General features: G+C 43.6%; 2 protein-coding genes across 8 annotated transcripts in view; one reads left to right on the forward strand and one right to left on the reverse strand.

Annotated features, from left to right (window-relative positions):
* Positions 1-213: 213 nt before the first annotated feature.
* dnajc11a (DnaJ (Hsp40) homolog, subfamily C, member 11a) lies at positions 214-14939 on the reverse strand. Of its 2 annotated transcripts, XM_061675265.1 has the most exons (16): positions 14854-14939; positions 13842-13971; positions 13687-13760; positions 13148-13249; positions 12773-12901; positions 12556-12678; positions 7347-7420; positions 7078-7267; positions 6870-6955; positions 6657-6773; positions 4123-4278; positions 3932-4001; positions 3691-3748; positions 2899-3041; positions 2226-2355; positions 214-636 (listed from the first exon to the last, which is right to left on the reverse strand). In XM_061675265.1, exons 1-16 carry the CDS (start codon positions 14923-14925, stop codon positions 611-613), a joined length of 1680 nt encoding a protein of 559 aa, XP_061531249.1. In that variant the 5' UTR covers positions 14926-14939; the 3' UTR covers positions 214-610. The 2 variants fall into 2 exon arrangements, with proteins under 2 accessions (XP_061531249.1, XP_061531257.1); XM_061675273.1 differs by lacking the exon at positions 14854-14939 and having other exon boundaries at positions 13687-13743; positions 13842-13939.
* Positions 14940-19538: 4599 nt separating this feature from the next.
* The window catches only part of camta1a (calmodulin binding transcription activator 1a), a 383457-nt gene continuing 382918 nt past the window's right edge, over positions 19539-20077 (forward strand). For all 6 annotated transcript variants that reach the window (XM_061675293.1, XM_061675285.1, XM_061675310.1 and 3 more), the window contains exon 1: positions 19539-19609. In XM_061675293.1, coding sequence (XP_061531277.1) covers positions 19585-19609 — 25 coding nt within the window. In that variant the 5' untranslated portion in view covers positions 19539-19584. The remainder of the gene's footprint in view (positions 19610-20077) is intronic.

Here is a 20077-nt window from a genome sequence, read left to right on the forward strand (position 1 = left end):
TTAGATTGGCTTGTTTGCTATCGTACTAGAGTACTCCAACTACCAGAGACAAATTCTTTGTGTTGTTTTTAACATAGTTGGCCAATAAAGATGATTCTTATTCCTAACTGTGTGGGAAACAAAAGAACTGTCTGTGCTCTGACATCCCTCAACATCAACAGCAAAGCCCCTTTGCAATAGTGACCAATAAGAAGAAAAAGGCACAATTAAACATGACATAGATAGATTTTTAATATTATTGCAAACAAACAGGTGTAATTGTTTTTAAATCACATAGGCACTGCAATGTCAAACAAGTAGATCAAAAAAGATGATCATAAAAGACACGCCTTAACAAAAGTAAATGTACACCGATGAGGTCTTAAGAAGATGGTAGTCATTGATTTCAGTGTCACATTTCAAGCAGACCCGACCTCTGTCCACGGATACAGTTTGTGATGCTTTATTTCCCCATTCTGCATCTTTTAGTGATCAATATAAAGATCAACGATAAATGCAACACTATTTGGGTGACAAAGACTTTGTTCCCTGTCGTATCTAAAACAAAGATGAATACGGTTTCTCTGTCTAACAGCTGAGTGATGTCTGTTTTTGGTCAGCACAGGAACTCCTATGTGTCTGAGTCAATCCTGTGAGCTGCAAAGAGGAGCAAGCACAGAGAAAGGTCAAACATGAAGGAAACCTCTGGTGATTTGCATAACGTCACGATTCAAAGCATCAAAATGTGCTCATGTGGAATGCGAATATATACAGAAGTAACCTAAAAACTTATTCCACGAAGCAGTTCACTTCGGTCACATTCGGTGCGGTGTGTCATTTTTGCAGGTTCGATAGTCAAAAGTCGACTGGCAGTGTAACCCAGCCTTTATTGAGCTAGGTTGTCCCAAATGTCACGATACACTTTGTCCCCCCCCCATTTCGTTTCAGGCATCATCTGGATAGACGTGAGGCCATCAGCATTTGATAGCTCAGGCTTTGCAGTTTCTGCAAGCATATCTTTCCCTTGCCCATGGCTAACCAATTGACATTGGAGCACCATTTCAAAATTGCTGCCTGGCAAGACGTTTTTCTGTCCCCGACTGCAGGTCAGCGCCAGTTTGAGATGTTTGATGGCCGTCACACTGCTCCAGTGTGTAGTACAATTGACGCTATCCATGGTAAGTTTCTCGAAACAGCATCTGTTCTTGACAAACCACACAACGGAAGCCCTGCTACTCCCATTGTGATGAAAACACCGAACTCCTACAGCAGGTATTCTCGCAAAGCCAGGACAAGTGACAAAGCTTTACTTGGACAGACTTTAGGTTGTTGAACATCATGATCTTTTTGGGGCCTTTGAACAACCTGAAGTATGTACCGCTAAAGCGAAACATTGCTCAATTGAGATTTTGTAGATGCTGAGCTCCAATGCAGTCCTCTGAACGGATCTATCCTGACTTTGTGCAAATGCCTTCTATGGGATTTTGGTGTTTTCATCAGTGACTGTAGTAGCAGGCATTCTACTGCATGGTTTATCAAGAACAGATCCTGTTTCGAGAAACTTGCCATGGATAGCATAGACTGTACTACCCTTTGGAGCAATGTCACAGCCATAATGCTACTAAAATTCCTGCTGAACTGCAGTTGAAGACAGAAAACCTCTTGGCAGGTGAAAATTTTGCAACACTGCTCCAATGTCAATTGGTGTGTTATGGGCAAGGCAAATATATGCTTACAAAAATTGCAAAGCTGAGCTATCAAATGCTGATGGCCTCAAATGATACCTGAAACAAAAAAAGTAGTGACTTTTGGGACACCCGGTACAATAAATAATGATGCATGATGGTAGTGGAAGAGCATTTAATTGTTCAGTCTGTCACGATAAGTCACTGGCAAAGATACATTATTTGTAGTAAAATAATTTTCACACCAATTAAGTGAAATTGGATAATTCCCCACGGCACACAATCGCTCACAACACGCAAATGTGCCTCGGCACAGTAGTTGGCAGTCATTGGACTAGGATACCAAACTAAATTCCCTTATCACTGCTCTTGCGGGATTACGTTGCATTTTTCTTCATTGAGTTCATTGGCAGGTTATACAAAGAAGCTATCACCATCCTTCCCACACAACCCATTCGGAAAAGTGAGGCAAATCATGGATGACTGTCCCAAAAGGCATTAAGGAAAACTGGACCACGTGGTGGAAATGTGTCTTAACCGCTATTAGCTGGAGGGACTCACATTGCTTTGGTATCCTGAGTGGTTCAGAGTCTCCTGACAGGACTTGATGCATGACGCCACGGAACTGATACAGCACCTTTAGGCTCTTCTCCTCCCCCACACAGGGGTCATAAAAACCAGGGAGGCCTGACTAAAATACAGATGGGGGGGAAAACAAACCAGAAAGAAATTGAAAAAACACTAACATGAATACAGCATGATTCAGATACACATTTACTGCATGACAACTACTACTACTACTACTACTACAGGTGACAACATCACTCAGTGGTATCACTGGAGTGCGCACCTCTGCCATGGCTGGACTGTTGAAGGTAAAAGAAAAATGGTGGCGCACTGTGTTTATGCTCAGTGGTGCCTTGCAATTCGAGTGACCTAACTTACGTGTTTTTTGAGATACTAACCGTCGTTTAGACGTTTTTTTGCTGAGACTTGTGAGCGGAAACTTAAGAAACGAGCGCTGTATGGTGACAGCAAACTGGACTCACTTCACAACAGGCAGCAGTTTGGAAGATAGAATTTATGAACAAATAAAAAATAAAAAAGTTTTAAGCTGTTTATTGCCACTCCCAGTTGAACTTTACTGTCAAACCTTCAAAGTTTTGGGGAAATCAGCCATGCATTTCTGCAATCATGTAATTTTTGGGATGAAGTTGGAAATTTAGTCTTGTACCTTTGCGGCCTCAGTGAGGATGAGTTTGGAGTCTTTCACCAGACACTGGAGCGGCACGCTCACATCAATCACCTTTGCCCTCTCGTGTTTTCGGCTGTTGTCTGTCACAAACTTGCCGTACCAGGCGTTGAGGATGATGAGACCTGGTTTCAGAGGAAGGGGTGGGTTAACACAAGAGCGGAAATCGAATGCTTTTGTGTTACTTTTCCAAATGCGACACCAGCTGACCGAATCAAACAGCACACTTCGACTGTACTGTACTGGTGACCGTTCAAATCCATTTTAACACTCCTCAACAGAAACTTTCAGAACATCAGCTCATTGTTTAAAAATATAAAGAAGAAACACATTACAAGGGCACAGTCTGCTGACCAATGATGACTATAAAATACAAACCTTTACAGTGACAGTTGCTGGATTCATACAGCGGAATATTAAATAGTGTGCTTTAAGTATGGTAATCAAGGGTTGGCTTAAAAGCACCAATTATTGCCAGTCAAAGGCATGGCACTAATTAAAACACCATTATTCTCCTTCTAAAAACGTTCACCTTGTTCACGAGGCTGTCCATAGTGCCACAAAAACTGCTGCTTTGTCACATAATTCAGCAAAGAGCAGTGGAATTTTAATTTCTTCCAGAGGGAGAAAAGAGGCACGGCATGAACCACAGAGACATTTGAACTAAAATATTGGGAATTTTTAGAGCGTCTCGAGAACTGAAGCTTTTCCCAAGATGTTCAAGAAACATGACATTACGGATTTGCTCAGCTTTCCGAACATTACTAATCATACCCATTCGAGACTCCTCGGCTTCAATAATCCTCCGCACTGACTCCTGCATGAGCAAGACCTTCAGAGATGAAAAAGGCACACAGAAACTAAATGTGAGATTAGATGGATCTTATGCATAAATGAAATCACTAAGACTTTCTCTCTCATTCAATCTCCGCATTGCCGTTACCGCAACCTTTCAACATTTCCTCTGTCTCTAAAAACATCAGCTACATCTGTAACGAAGCTGTGAAGAGCTCACCGCGGCCTCTGCCTCCTGCTTCTTCTTGGCTATGTTCGAGGCTGAGCTCTCGCGCTGTTTCTCCAAGTCTCTGTTAAAAGATAGATGGGAGGCAATATAAAAAAATAAAATAAATAAAAACTGCTGCAATAATGCATGCGGTGCTTCCTCTAGCAACTTTCCTCGCATAAAATAAATTTAGAATTTCTTACTGTTCCTTCTGGGCCCGCACATAGGGCCGAATAACGAGCTGCTGCATGGCGAGGTAGACAACCAGCGGTCCAACTGTGGCGTAAAATACAGCACTTGGCAGGAGTTGGTCAGTCAGGTGAATAGGGAAGAAATATGTCTGGCTGGCTCTGTTTAGTCTGCAGAGAGACAGTCACTTTTATTATTTACAGCCAGGCAGATAAACTGTGTGATATCTCATTTGATGATACAAGAAAGCATATTGTTGGACTGTGCCGGCCTAAAAACGGGTGTAAAGCTAAGGTTATTATTTCTCTGAAAATGGATTGAGTCGTGTCCTCTGTCCTCTGATTTGTCAGTGAGTGTACCAAAAATAAGAAGTGGTGAGCCCTTTCCATTTGGGGCAGCAGAAAATAAATAAACAATAATAGTAATTAAATACTTGAATTTAAAGTCCCTGTAAAGTGAAAAGTCTTGTAAATCTGAGACGGAGAAGAGTGTCGTTAACAGCCCGGCTAAATCTGAATGAATGAAAAATCAAGTATATAAAACGAGGAATCAAAATTGTCCTCCGCCCGTTCTTAAATGTTGTGGCCATGTTCGCTGAGTGCGCTGAAACCACGCCCCGCTCAACTGTTAACTAAATACAACTACTACAACCTGGAAATATGGATGCTACTTCGTCTAGCATCTTTTTTATGCAGTGCTGCCAACCTATAACAAAAATTACTTTCAGAACAATTTATCCAAATTTGAATTTCCATATTTTCAAATTTTTGTCAAGAACATTACCGTGAGACAGTTATAATCATCATCGTTAATAAATTATGGCTTTAATAGTTGTCATTTGAATGTTTTTATTACATCAACCTTGTAATGGCGGACACAGTTGCAGCCTGAATCAAAGTACCAGTATATGAGATTTTGACATGCAATCATCGAAAATAGTTGGTTCTATGGAATAATTCGCCTTTGCCAATTCTGTTTTCAAAAAAGCAAGTGTATTAAATCAGATTTATCAGATCGCAGAATTTAAACTGAAACTATTTTTGCAAACAAACAAATAACATTGCTGATAGACTGAATTGTATAGTTTATGTATGGACAATAATTTTGGTTTCCATTTTGGGCAATGAACTTCTTGTAGATGTCTTCTCTTGTATGCTATTTATATTACATATCTATATTCCCTATATACACAATTGCTGTTGAAACGATACAAATTTCACCATTGTGAGACTAATGAAGGTTATCTTTTTTGTTTTTTTCCTTTCCCATTTTCTACGCCGCGTATCCTCACTAGGGTCGTGGGTATGCTGCAGCCTATCCCAGCTAACTGTGGGCAGGAGGCGGGGTGCACCCTGAACTGGTCGCCATGCAATTGCAGGGCACATATAAACAGACAACCATTCGCACTCACATTCATACCTACGGACAATTTAGAGTTTTCAATTAACCTACCATGCATGTTTTTGGGACGTGGGAGGAAACCTGAGTACCCGGAGAAAGTCCACGCAGGCACGGGGAGAACATGCAAACTCCACACAGGTGAGGCCGGATTTGAACCCGGGTCCTCAGAACTGTGAGGAGGATGTGCTAACCAGTCGGCCACCATGAGGTTATCTTATATTACAAATATTTATTTATTAATAATAATGTACTTTTTTCCTGTGCACATTCTGAAGTGATGTTTGCAGTGACGTACTAATTTATTTCCAGTTCAGACGCAGCGTCCTGTGTGGATCTGTATCATTTTGTATGTATCGCTCTAAACACGTATTAATTGGCCTGTTATTTTGTTGGTCAAAGTTGGTTACTCTCCATTAAAACCAGCCAGACCTGTGACAAGTGTACATCACTTATTTTTGGCTTTGACTCATCCAAAGTTGTTTGGCTTTGACTCCTCGTCCTCCCTTTGTGACACTTCTGTAAGAAGCATGGTAAGACGTGTCGCTTATGCGCCACCATGGAAGCGATGATCAGTGACTTACAACGCGTTGACATCGGACGCTAAGAAAACTTTTGCATCCAAGGCTTGGCAGCCAGGAGGCGTAATAAAACAGCGTGCACCAAGCAGCTGTTCAATGTGGACATGCCGGATACTGTATTTCGCCCCAAAATCAGGAACAATCAGTGTTACGGTCGTAACGAGTCCACGTTCAGTGACTTTGGTAAAATACGGACATTCCGTAACATTTGACAGCTCTCCTTAAGCCTACACATAGCCATTTAAAGCCTCCGGTGTCTGGAATATATCCCACAGGGCCGTCGCGGGGCTTTTCCACGACGCACTCCAACAGGGCACTCAAAAAAACTGAAATGGTGAAAAACAGTTTAACACTATATCCCACAATTGAGTATCACATTGTGCTCAGCCTTTGCACGTTTTCAGCAATTATATTCGAAAAGAGAAACTGATTTCCGAATTGACTTTACAGGGTCTTTATAATTTGCAAATCGTGACCTGTTGATTGCTGCTAACAAACCTCCCCCCTGTCATGAATAGCGGTGAACCGTCTTCTTGAATGTATGAAAAATAAATAAAAGTGGCACTTACTTGACCTTGAGCGAGACACCTTGGGGCACCCCGACGCTAACTGTGGCCCCCAAAATGCTGTGTCGACTGATTTTCCTCTCCGCACCGTACTCCAGCACGGTCCCAAAGAAACCAGACCTGCAACACACACACACAAACACAAAAAAAAACAAACAGACGTGCAAAATATCCAGTGGATTAACAAAAACAATACATTATCTTCTGACAACATACTTTATTGAGCCCTTAATCTTCGTCTGGTCTTCATCCTGGAACTTGTACTGGAAACTCATCATTATAAAAGTGTGTGGAATGCCGAGCTGCAAAGAGTAAGTGAACGTTGTTGCTCATCGCTGACAGGCAAATGTAGATCTGCTAGTGATGCGCACACACACACACACACACGCACGCACGCACGCACACAAAAGTGCTGGCGGCAGACCTGCACTGCGACGGTAAAATGGCTGCTCTTGGTGTCCCTGACTATGCTAGTGTTCATGGAGGAGTGGATCCCCCAACGCCACTGCAGGTAACCCATTGTGTTCTTGTCGAGGTGACGGGCCAGCACCGTGGTGATCCCAGGACGCACGCCTCGAGACGAAAACTGGAGTCCGCACTGCGCTGTCACAAAGCTGAAGTACAACCAAAAAAAAATCCTCACATCATTGTCAATCTTTAAATCATCCAGCAGGATCTTTTCCAGAATCTTACAAGCGTGGCGTCAGATTTCGGAATATCTTCATTCCAAAGAGAGGTCCGTGTGTGTCCCCAGCGCCAAACTCTATCTGCATGCACAGACAATATGTGACATTGTAACTTGTCAACATGGCATGTACTTTAGATACACTACCCACAAACAGAAAGGGACATTTGGCTTTCGGGTGAAATTCCAGGTTGGTAGTAACACAATATGTTTACTCATACATACAACATACTTTTGATTTAGTATTAGTATTTTCGTTAAAGGTCCCATATTTTGGCTATTTAGACCTCCTTAGAGTGACTCTCTAACATGGACTTGGAAAAATAAAAGTGTCAATTTCATTTAAAAAAAAAAAAAAACACCTTGTTTTTTTTTTTCCCCCCTCCTTGAGCTGTCACCTTATCCTGGTGTAGGGGTTTGTGTGTCCCAATGATACTAGGAGCCATGTTGTCTGGGGCTTTATGCCCCTGGCAAGGTCACCCATGGCAAACAGATCCTAGGTGAGGGACCAGACAAAGCACAGCTCCAAAAACACCTCTGATGACAAGCAATTCAGGGAGATGTTTTCCCTTGCCCGGACGCGGGTCACCGGGGCCCCACCTCTGGAGCCAGGCCTGAAGGTGGGGCTCGAAGACCAGCACCTGGTGGCTGGGTCTGCACCCATGGGGCCTGGCCGGGCACCGCCCGAAAGGGTAATGTGGGTCCCCCTTCCCATGGGCTCACCACCTGTAGGAGGGGCCACAGGGTTCAGGTGCGGTGTGAGCTGAGCGGTGGCCAAAGGCAGGGACCTTGGCGATCTCATCCCTGGCTACAGAAGCTAGCTCTAGGGACGTGGAATTTCACTACTCAGACAGGGAAGGAGTCCGAGCTGGTGTGTGAGGTCGAGAAGTTCTGACGAGATACAGTTGGGCTCGCCTCCACACACGGCTTGGTCTCTGGTACCAGTCCTCTCAAGAGGGGTTGGACTCTCGTCCACTCTGGAGTTGCCCACGGTGAGGGGCGCTGAGCAGGTGTGGGTATACTTATTGTCCCCCGGCTCGGCACCTGTATGTCAGGGTTCACCACGGTGGACGAGAGGGTTGCCTCCCTCCACCTTCGGGTGGGGGGACGGGTCCTGACTATTGTTTGTGCCTATGCACCAAACAGAAGTTCAGAGTACCCACCCTTCTTGGAGTTCTTGGATGGGGTGCTGGAGAGCGCTCCCGCTGGGGACTCTATCGTTCTGCTGGGGGACTTCAATGCTCATGTGGGCAATGACAGTGAGACCTGGTAGACCGTGATTGGGAGGAACGCCCCCCACAAACAGAACCCGAGCATTGTTCTGTTTTTGGACTTCTGTGCTCATCACGGATTGTCCATAACGAACACCATGTTCAAACATAAGGGTGTCCATCGGACTTGCGGCCGCATGTCTTGGACACTCAGGTGAAGAGAGGGGCGGAGCTGTCAACTGGCCTGTGGGACTCCTGAGGCAGCTGATGGGTACCGGCTGGCCACTGGTCACTGAAGCAAAAACTCGGGCATGGGAGGAGTTCGGTGAGGCCATGGAGAAAGACTTCCGGACGGCTTCGAGGAAATTCTGGTCCACCATCCGCCGTCTCAGGAGGGGGAAGCAGTGCACCATCAACACTGTGTATAGTGGGGATGGGACGCTGCTGACCTCGACTCGGGACATTGTGAGTCGGTGGGGAGAATACTTCGAAGACCTCCTCAACTCCACCGACACGCCTTCCCATGAGGAAGCAGAGTCTGGGTTCTCCAAGGCGGGCTGTCCTATCTCTGGGGTTGAGGTCACCAAGTTGGTTAAAAGTTCCTCGTTGCAAGGCCCCGGGGGTGGATGAGATTCACCCAGAGTTCCTAAAGGCTCTGGATGTTGTGGGGCTGTCTTGGTTGACACGCCTCTGCAACATCGCATGGACATCAGTGGCAGTGCCTCTGGATTGGCAGACTGGGGTGGTGGTGTGTTCCAACACCGGAGGGTGTGTTCCAACTACAGGGGGATTTCACTTCTCAGCCTCCCTGGTAAGGTCTATTCGGGGGTGCTGGAGAGGAGGGTCCATCTGGAAGTCGAATCTCAGATTCAGGAGGAGCAGTGTGGTTTTCGTCTTGGCCGTGGAACAGTGGACCAGCTCTACACCCTTGGAGGGGTCCTCGAGGGTACGTGGGAGTTCGCCCAACCAGTCAACATGTTTTTTGTGGACTTAGAGAATGCCCTGATACGGGCTGTTCGGTCCCTGTACGACCGGTGTCAACAGTTTGATCTGCATTGACTCGTCCGGTGAAGGTTGTCCTCCGGTGAGGGTTGGACTCCGCCAAGACTGCCCCTTTGTCATCGATTCTGTTCAGAATTTTAAGGCGCAGCCGAAGCGTAAAGGGGGTCCGGTTTGGTGGCCTCAGAATTGCATCTCTGCTTTTTGCAGATGATTTGGTTTTGCAGATGATGCGGCTTCTGAGAAAGCACGGCCTGCCACCGGAGCTGCTGAGACGGTTCTACACAGCGGTCATCGAATCAGTCCTGTGTTCTTCCATCACAGTCTGGTTTGGTGCTGCTACAAAAAAGGACAAACTGCAACGGACAATCAAAACTGCTGAAAGGATTGTCGGTACCCCGCTACCCACCATTGAGGACTTGCACGCTGCCAGAACTAAGACAAGGGCGTGCAAAATCCTCTCGGACCGTCTGCACCCCGGTCACCAGCTCTTCCAGCTCCTTCCCTCAGGTAGGCGCTACCGATCAACGCAAACTAGAACTAGTAGACATTCCAACAGCTTCTTCCCTCTTGCGATCAACTTCTTAAACACCTAACCAATAATTCCATTACATTAGCCTGGCAGTTTTTGATTTGAGTTCGTTGTCACATTTCTGTGGGGCCAATTATGTATTACTCGTGCACTCACTATAGTTGTCTCGCCATGCTGGACTATTTGCATATACTGGCCACTCATGCCAGAGTAGCATCTGCTCCATTTGCACACTGATTGAGGAGTATCTGTAACATTTGCACAACCAACATTGTCCCAGATGATAGCACTACTCGTCACTTTAAACCGCATACACTCCTTGAAGTCTCAGCGCCCTTTGCACAATGGTCATTGCACCGGACTATCGCAATATTAGTCATTCAAACTGCTCTAAGTGCTGGAGGACTCTGCATCTTTTTGCACAATTGTTTTTTGTCAATGTCTTTACGTCTCCAAAGTGTTCTGTAAATTGACTGTCTGTTGTACTAGAGCGGCTCCAACTACCGGAGACAAATTCCTTGTGTGTTTTGGACATACTTGGCAAATAAAGATGATTCTGATTCTGATTCTGATCAAGCAGTGATCTTCAATTCTCACTGGAGCGGTTCGTAGCAGAGTGTGAAGCGGATGAGAATCAGCACCTCCAAATCTGAGACCATGGTCCTCAGTCGGAAAACGGTGGCATGCCCTCTCCGGGTCGGGGATGAGATCCTGCCCCAAGTGGAGGAGTTCAAGTATCTTGGGGTCTTGTTCACAAGTTAGGGAAGAGTGGAACGGGAGATCGACAGGCGGATCGGTGCAGCGTCTGCAGTGATGCAGACTTTGTATTGGTCCGTTGTGGTAAAGAAGGAGCTAACCCGAAAAGCGAAGCTCTCAATTTACCGGTTGATCTACGGTCCTACCCTCACGAGCTGTGGGTTATGACCGAAAGAACGAGATCCCGGATACAAGCGGCCGAAATGAGTTTCCTCCGCAGGGTATCCAGGCTCTCCCTTAGAGAGAGGGTGAGAAGCTCGGTCATCTGGGAAGGGCTCTAATATGTCCCAGGTTTTTTGGAACGTGTTGCAGCCATAAAATTCTAAGTTTATGATTATTTGCTAAAAACAATTAAGTTTATCAGTTTGAACATTAATACCTTGTCTTTGTAGTGTATTCAATTAAATATAGGTTGAACATGGTTTGAAAATCATTGTATTCTGTTTTTATTTGTTAAACACAACATCCCAACTTCATTGGAACTGGGGTTGTATTAAGGGGGAACAAATATTCAAAGCTCCCAGGCCCCGTGTGGAAAAAGTAATGAGAAATGTGCTGAGATTGCAATAAACAATACACAAACTCAAATTAAACAATAAAATCAATTAATCACCCAGCCCTAACACAGACTGATTTAAATGTTAAAAGAAAATTACTGATGTAAGCTATACTACGACATAACAGGGCTTGACAATTATAAATGATCTGGCAAGGCTGTTTACCTGCTCACTACTACACTAACAGTGCACTATAGTAGACTTTACTCAAATGACGTTATGTAAAGTATACACACGTCTGTGCACGAATGAGCAGCCTTAAATTTACAGGAGCACATTAAGAGACAATAACTGTAGCCACAAAACCCAAATAGTTACCTAGCAATGAAACTATAGACATGCTAACACTGGACAACTAACGGCAAAAGCCCATACACACATGCTAACTAGCTATCTGAAGAACTAACAGCAAAACCTATTGACATGCTAACGCTCCACTAACTCGTAGCGACAACAGTATAGTGACAGCTACAAATGTGTACTTACCAAAAAGGAAAGAATTTTGACCTAAAATCGCCACAGTCGCGTTTAATATAGTATAACATAAACATGGTTATAAAACAAAGGTAGTTTAGTCATGGTATTAGCATCGAAGCACACTCGGTGACGAATACGACCATGCCTTCGCACCTGACCGTCACACAATATTTAAATAAAAACATTCCAAAAACAAAGAGGCTGTGAGCCGTTAGGTGTTAAAAATGTACATCGAGTAAATACCTTCATATGAGCGTTTTTTTTTTTCTTCTTTTAGTTATGTTTCTTTCCAATATTTGTATTTTGCTCAGGTAGTATAGTAACCACCGGCGATTCTGTTCTGTCCGTGCAATTGTTGTTTGGTGACTCTGCAGGCGTCGCTGTTTTTCAGATCTGAGGCCGATGACGAGCTAACTTCTGGTCGTTCGGAACTGACCAATCAGAAGTTACGATGCCTAAACTAAACCATGTGATTCCTTGTGTCAGCCAATCACAAGCCACGGTAGATAAACGTCAAGCACCACATGGTACTCACACGCTGTCTCTTCCTGAACTGCCCGTAACAAAATAGGGAGAAATCAGAGCAGTACCTCCCAAGATTAAGCTATCGTGCATCCTGAAATTTTACCCGTAAGCCCAATACTCCTCAATTTTTGTGAGTAGTGTCCATGTCTGAGCAACATACCTCTCCCCAACCCTGAGCTGAGGTGACTCTCCTCAGGGCCAAGTTAATAGTCCCACCTCCATTTCCATTGTGTGTGGACAGAGAACCAGACAAGATGGCTGTGTCATTTGTGGTAAGAGGGGCCTGCGGAAGAACACACATGCAGAGTTCATAACACCTGCCACACAGCCTTAAAAAAAACAGAGTTAATAACATACAATCTGGCATACTGTGTCACCTCTATGGATTGTGATATATGCATCTTGTTGATTTCCACATGCGGGACGCCACCTCCGACCATGTCCTCATATTCCTCTTCATAATGATCAAAGAGGTCCGTGGCATCAACACCCACACTAATTGTTCCCTTTGAATATAGAGCGGTAGAAAAAAAAGTGCCAAAGTAGTCAGTGATGACTTTCTATATTGCTTGCTTGCTATAATTATATTTGATTGTTCGAAAAGGACAAGTTCAGAATTTTGACTGGTAAGAAGCTGGACACCAGCCATTTTGTGTCATTCCAAACCAATGAAGTTACAGAACAAGCTCTCTTGAAAAGACGCACCATTCAAGTGATTCAAGCTGAGGCCAGTTGTCGACCACCGAACATACCTTTGGGTTGGTCCTTTGCTGCAGTCTCCTCTCCTCTCGCTCCTTCTGAAGACGCTCGTACTCCTCTCGAATCTCTGCTGGAGTTCTTTTCCTCTCCACCACCTGGAGAGACAGCATACTGTATGAGTTGCGCCTGCCACACACCAAGCGACTGAAAAAAGACACATCAGGGAAATGACCCCTCACACACACAAACAAACAAATTCACTGCAATGTAAAAAGTACATAAGTACATAATAAAGTATGTGAAATACGATTGTAAACAAGATACATATTGTAATATTCTTGATTGGTATGGCTTTGTAATGGCAGGGGCTGGCTGAATCACACACATAACTGGAAATGTACATTTTGGTTTTAGAAGGCCACGTGATATGGTATGGCCTTTTTGATTAGACGTTATATTTGTGACGCTGCAACTCCGTTCACCTAGTTTTATCTTCAGTTTGTATTTTCTATGAAATATTGTGTCCAGATTTAAAAACATTTCAAAACTTTGCTTTATATAGCTTACTTGATAATAATTTATAGCCACTTACCTCCCATCCGTCAACATCAAGTCCACGCTTGCCATAGATATCATAGATTGCTCGTGCCTGTGGATCACACAGCACTAGAAAAACATACAATAGTAAAGTATCCATGAATGTTGGTGTTGCTAGATGTGTTAAACAGTCAGCATGTTGTGTGCTACCTTCATAAGCTTCATGTACGAGGTTAAAAAGCTGCTCTGCTTGTCGCTTTAGTTCTGGATCTCGATGTTTGTCTGGATGGTATAACATGCATAATCGTCTGTATGCCGCCTTCAGTTGGTCCTGCGTTGCCTGAAGCACAAAGATGAAGGAAATATAAATATGAAGGGGAAACAAAAGGTTTTTCCTGGTTTCTCCAACTGTTTCATGAGTGTAAAGAAAGAATTTTAATTTAAGTGGCAGTATTTGCCTAAATGTATTTATTGCAAATATTAAATGTATTGTTTCAATTAAAGGGGTATTGTGCAATATCTGAATCTACACAATCCCATTTTATATTTTTGACTAGGTGACGTTCATACTTTGATTTAAACAAAATAAAATCAGACGTTACTCACCAGTGAGTAGTCCCCCACCCCCACGGGATATTTACTTACTTCTACTCAAGTAATTATTTGGATGACATTTTACTTTTACTCAAGTCCCTTCATTTCAAAGTAACACTACTCGAATATAATTTGTGGCTACTCTACCCACCCTTGCATGTGCACACGGTACACCGCATTAGTAAGAATCAAGTGAAGGCACCAGTGAGCACTTGATCACCTGACATTCAAGGTCTAATCTGATCAACTGTAAGTAAACCCAGGTGTAGTCAATGGTGACACTGACAGCATTAGCAAAGTAGCCCTTGTGAACGGTGTTTACAATACAGTAATGCGTAAACTAAAACTATTTTATCACGAACCGGGAAAAGCGAATTAGCGTGCACGAATCGACGCCGTTTCGTTGACCGGTTAGTTCGTGAAGTAAAACTGACAGCCAATAAACTTGTTTTACGACCTGGGAAAAAGTGTCGAGCCGGAGGCAGAGAACAGTACTCAATATCGAGGGTCACACTCACAAATTAGTCGTTTGGCTAACGTGAAACATCATTACACGCGTAACGCCAAACTAAGTAGCTTGAGCATGTTTGCACAAATGAGTTCTTTAGAATACTAATGTATAATTTACCTCTCGCCGGACGTTTAGGAGGGAATAGTAATCATCACTGGAGATCTCATCATCGTCTAAGGCGGACGCCATGTTTACTCCCCGGTCATTTCTTCTTCGTCACGTCCTTTGAGTTACACAACGGCAGTCGCCCTCTAGCGCCACCTTGTGTAGCGGAGCGCTTTTGGAGAGGTTAGTGTTTTGCATTTCTTGCCTGATAAGTGTATCTGTCGGAATTTTAACATAGCAGCTGCAAATATGTGTATTTACAATTAGGCATTTCATATCTATCTATCTATCTATCTATCTATCTATCTATCTATCTATCTATCTATCTATCTATCTATCTATAATATAATATAATATAATACAATATTATATTATATTATATTCCCAGATTTCTATAGTCCCCCATGAAAGCAGACTGATTATCTTTGTGTTTTAACAGAATAAGGCATTTTCAAACGTCTGCTTTTACTTTGCTTTTTTTTAACTTACTTTTACAGACCAAACTAGTAACTGAATCAAAATCAGTTTATGTTTGTGCATTTTCTCCATTATCCTGTATTTTGATAAAGGGATGGAAATATAACTATGTTTATTTTTTATCCAATTTATCTATTAATCGGCGGAACGGTGGACGACTGGTTAGCACATCTGTCTCACAGTTCTAAGGACAGGGGTTCAAATCCCGGCTTCTCCTGTGTGGAGTTTGCATGTTCTCCCTGTGCTGCGTGGGTTTTCTCCAGGTACTCTGCTTTCCTCCCACATCCCCCAAAACATTCGTGGTAGATTGATTGAAGACTCTAAATTGCCCGTAGGTGTGAATGTGAGTGTGAATGGTTGTATGTTTATATGTGCCCTGGGATTGGCTGGCGACCAGTTCGGGGCGTGCACCGCCTCTCGCCTGAACATAGCTGGGATAGGCTCCAGTATATGCCCGCGACCCTAGTGAGGATAAGCGGTACAGAAAATGGATGGATGGATGGATGGATGGATCTATTCATCGAAAAACTAATTGTCAGATTAATCAATTATTAAAATAATAGTTACAGCCCTAATCCAAACACTTTTAACATTTATAACCTAACACAACAATGATATATCATCAGGCAGCTATTCCCCAGAAATCAACTGCAAAGAATATAAATCCACATGAATACTTTCACAGGTTTCCCATTTTCATTTCTACAGTAGAGCCTTTTTTCTTTAATACTATGCAAGGCCAGCAGGCAGCAGAGGAGCTGTCCTTTCAGCACCACCTCGTCCACCATCTCGGCGCTGATGGCCCACAGCCTGTTAATGTAGGATGAAGGCTATCCTTAAGTGCAGTATTTGACAAGAGTGCCAACAGCAACGTGTATCAAGCTCAATGATCTGTAATTAGATTGCTTGTAGTTATTTAACGCTGTCACCCTATTGTCGAGCCAAGCCCCGCCACCATAATAGAAGGCGGGAACCTTAAAGGCACACTGGATGATATGAAAATGTGCCTTTGCTCCAAAATGTTGAATTGGCTTCATTTACCTATTTACTGATTCACACAATGATGATAATAATGCTGGCATATCCTGTCAAGACACAGACACAGGAGCTGCCTTGCTGAAAGATAATTTGACAGGATTGAGTGGGGTTAAAACCCAGTAGTGTAGTGGTCCACAAAGCTGACTGCTGGGGGATCAATTGTCCCAATGGTAGGAATGGTTGCAATAATTGATTGATCGTTAAGGATTCTGTCTGTCTCTATAGTGGTGCTGCTGATTCAGTCTCAATGAGTTTGCCGTCTAAGGCCCGCGGCACCAAGTTAAGTGGCCGAAATCAACTAAGCTGTCAGGCAGCGTGCGGCGTTCTACAACTAGTTTTAACTAGTTTTGATGCTATTCAAAATTTGAATTGCAGGTGTGGCAATGTTGCAGGTATAAGGGCCAATCAAAAATGCCATATTGTATCACATGAGCTTTCACAACAAAAGTATACATTTCAGAAGGGTTACCAATACATTATCTCTATATTGTGTGTTACCAAAATAATTAACTAGTTTATGTTTATAATTTCATATGTACCTGTGGTTAAAAAGCAAAACGTGGAGAGTCTATCGCCAAAATGCACAAGCGCAGTCAATGAATACGGGGATCATTGCCAACAGCCTCTCAAATATCGAAACTTTCTCCTTTATTTATTGGCCGCTTCCTCTTTTTGTATTACTATAATGTAGTTACAGTTGCTAGGACAATCCGTTTCTTCCTTAACAGCCGTGCCATTTTTTCTGTGGTAAAAAAAAATAGTACAGTACAATATATGTGGCACCTCCAAACATTGTTCCCCAATAAGAACCACAGGGGTTGCAGTTTTATCATTCACTGACTTGGTATTGTATGTGTGCAAGGGTCAATCGCCAGGTATGCGGGTCTGAGTCGCAGACTGTAATTTGTTCACAATTGTCCAGTTCTGCCGCGTCGCTTAGTGCGCTGCGGCCTGATAGTAGACCAAAATGATGTCAGAAATGGGAGAGAGACATCCATGACCATCTAAGACTTCCACTATGGGCAGCATTACAAAAACTGGCATTGAAACAGGAGATTATATATTCTTGATTTCTCTATAATAGGGCATCAGCTCCAACCACAGCTGAACAGATACTAGAAATAGTACTTTGTAGAAATGGTAGATAACATATAGTGGAAGAGGGAGTAATTATTTTGGGCCACACCATTCAAGAGTAATTGCTAGTGTTCACAATAAAAAAAAAAAAAAAAGTCATAATTTTGGATTTGCCTGGACAGTATTCCAGCTCCCCCATCACAAGATACTTCACTCTCAACGACCTGTTTTGGAGTCTGTCATGGGCGTAGCGAGCTATGGTCTAGAGAAGCTCCTTCTCAGATTGACATTTGCAGTGCGTGTTTATGTTAAGGGTGAAAAAAGTTAAATGACCCATTCCGTGATGTCAACCCATGCTATGCCTTTTATTTCAGTGGGTTCCCTCTGGGGTTAAACAGCACTGGAATCAGTGAAGTCAAGTCCAGAATCTCAAACTTAATTCGTTCACAGGCTGAAATTTTCACGAACCAAGGCAAATTTTCCTATTAAAATAAATGGAAATAGAATTAATCCATTCTATCCCCAGAATCAAGTTACCTTGCAGATGGCAGGGCCACTATTTGACACACCCAAATGCAGGTGAGAATGCAACGGTGACTAGAAGTAGGAGGAGATGGAACAGATTAATTTGATTGCCTTTCATTTTAATCGGAAAACTTAAACCAGGATGCTGAGCCACCAGCAAGAGCTGACCCGGACTCTGCCGGAAGGTGATACTTTCCAGTGCTTAATATTGCAAAATCACTTGCAGTTTTCACTTTCTTGGGAGCCACACAGCGAGCTGATTCAAAGCAAAAACAAGATATCTGTATGTGAAATACTTCACGTAACACACAGTGTGTTTTTAAATAAGTAAAATAGCCCTTTATAATATTTTACTTTATAAAACAGAGTAAAACATAATTAAAAAGAATGTAAAGAATTAAACAGTTTTTGTATCATGATTTAATGCTTCAATTCATTGTGCTGCGCCGTCTCGTGTGCATGTGTTACCACCGGGGACCAGTATAGTACAGTTATACAGAACCAAATGAGTAAGAGCCACCAGTACTCTTAGTGACTCAGTGTAGTCGTGTTTTGCAGAGGATAAAAAAATATGTCTGTGAGCATTGTGATATTGTCTGTATACATGTGTTGCCCCACCGTTTGTGTTCAAATATCTGTAGCTTAAAGGGATCTAAAAACGCTACTTTTGTTTTTAACTGTTAGCATGTCAAAGGCGTTTTCTATTATACAGTATGTTAGCATTGAGCTCGCGAGTCATTCTTAAGGCAGCGTTGCTTGGTTTTTCCTTTGTTCTGTTTATTTTGACAGTACATTCCAACTGGGTGTGGCTTTAAACAGCTTGAAGCCTCTTGAAGATTCATTCACTATCTGCCAAACTGCCGCTTATTGTGAAGTGAGTTGAGACAAAAAAACAAAAAAAACAAAAAATCAGTCGAATGACAAGTCGTATCGCGAAAAAACTCGTAAGTCGGATCACTCGTATCTCACTGTAGCCTACTTTATTTGACTGCTTTTTTTCATTGAAATATCAATGGTGGCACGGTGAGGGAGTGGTTAGCACATCTGCCGCACAGTTCCGAGGTTCTGGGTTCAACTCTTGGCTGCATCCTTCCTGTGTAGAGTTTGCATGTTCACCCGGTGCTTGCGTGGGGTTTCTCCAACTTCCTCCACATTCCCCAAAACATGCACGTTAGATTCATTTGGCACTCTAAATTGTCCATGAGGCTGAATCTAGCTGTGATTGGGTAGAGACTAGTCCAGGGTGTACCCCCGCTGGGATAGACCCCAGATCACCTGCAAATGGTTGGATGAAATATTCACAATTCACAAATTGTAACCCCCACCCCCCCCCACCCCCCCACTGATATTGATTATCCATTGCTAAACAACCTTTATTTGATTAAGGATGAGGCTTAGGTGTCTGAACAGGAAGTAGTATTGTCACACACACAAGGTGAGGAGGGGGAGACGTGTGTGTGTGTGTGTGTTGTCAGTCACCGCCTGGCAGCCAATAGTAAGTTGGCCTGGTTCGGACGGACTCGCCGCCCGCTCCTCGATCCACTCCCTCCGCGTGCTATCCTCGCCGTGCACGCGCGTGGTACCCACGGTCGTGAGGAGGAGGAGGATGTTGCGCGTGAAGGGGAAATGGCTGCCGAAAACAAGCCGGAAGGTAAGAGAAAAATAATAGGATTAATACACTTGCTACGTGTGCGTGCGTGTGTTTTTTTTCTTTTTTTTTTTTTCTCGGCGAATAGTTGGAAGTGTCGAGCAGGCGACGCGCGCGAGTGGAGACGTTTTCGCCACCCTCTCCCCCCACCCACCAAAAACAAAACAAAAACCCAAACAAACAAAAAAAAAAAAAACACGTCTTTGCTGTTTGTTGTCTCCTCGCGAACAGGCGGCGCAAACGTGGAGACACTAGCCGGCTAACATTAGCCTGCTCGGTGCAAAGCGGCGCCACGGGAGCGAAGGACGAGTGCGGGAAGTGGCGTGTTTAGCGTGGACTCGGGCTCCGAGCTAAGTTAATGACAGCATGTCATGCGGCGTCGAGCAACTTCTCCCGTTTTCCTCCACTGTCGCTGCCTCGTGATTTCGCTACTGCAAAACCACGAGGATCGACGCGTACAAACGTGTAATC

Source organism: Phycodurus eques, chromosome 1 (genome assembly GCF_024500275.1).
Source record: "Phycodurus eques isolate BA_2022a chromosome 1, UOR_Pequ_1.1, whole genome shotgun sequence".
Classification (NCBI taxonomy): Eukaryota; Metazoa; Chordata; class Actinopteri; order Syngnathiformes; family Syngnathidae; genus Phycodurus; species Phycodurus eques.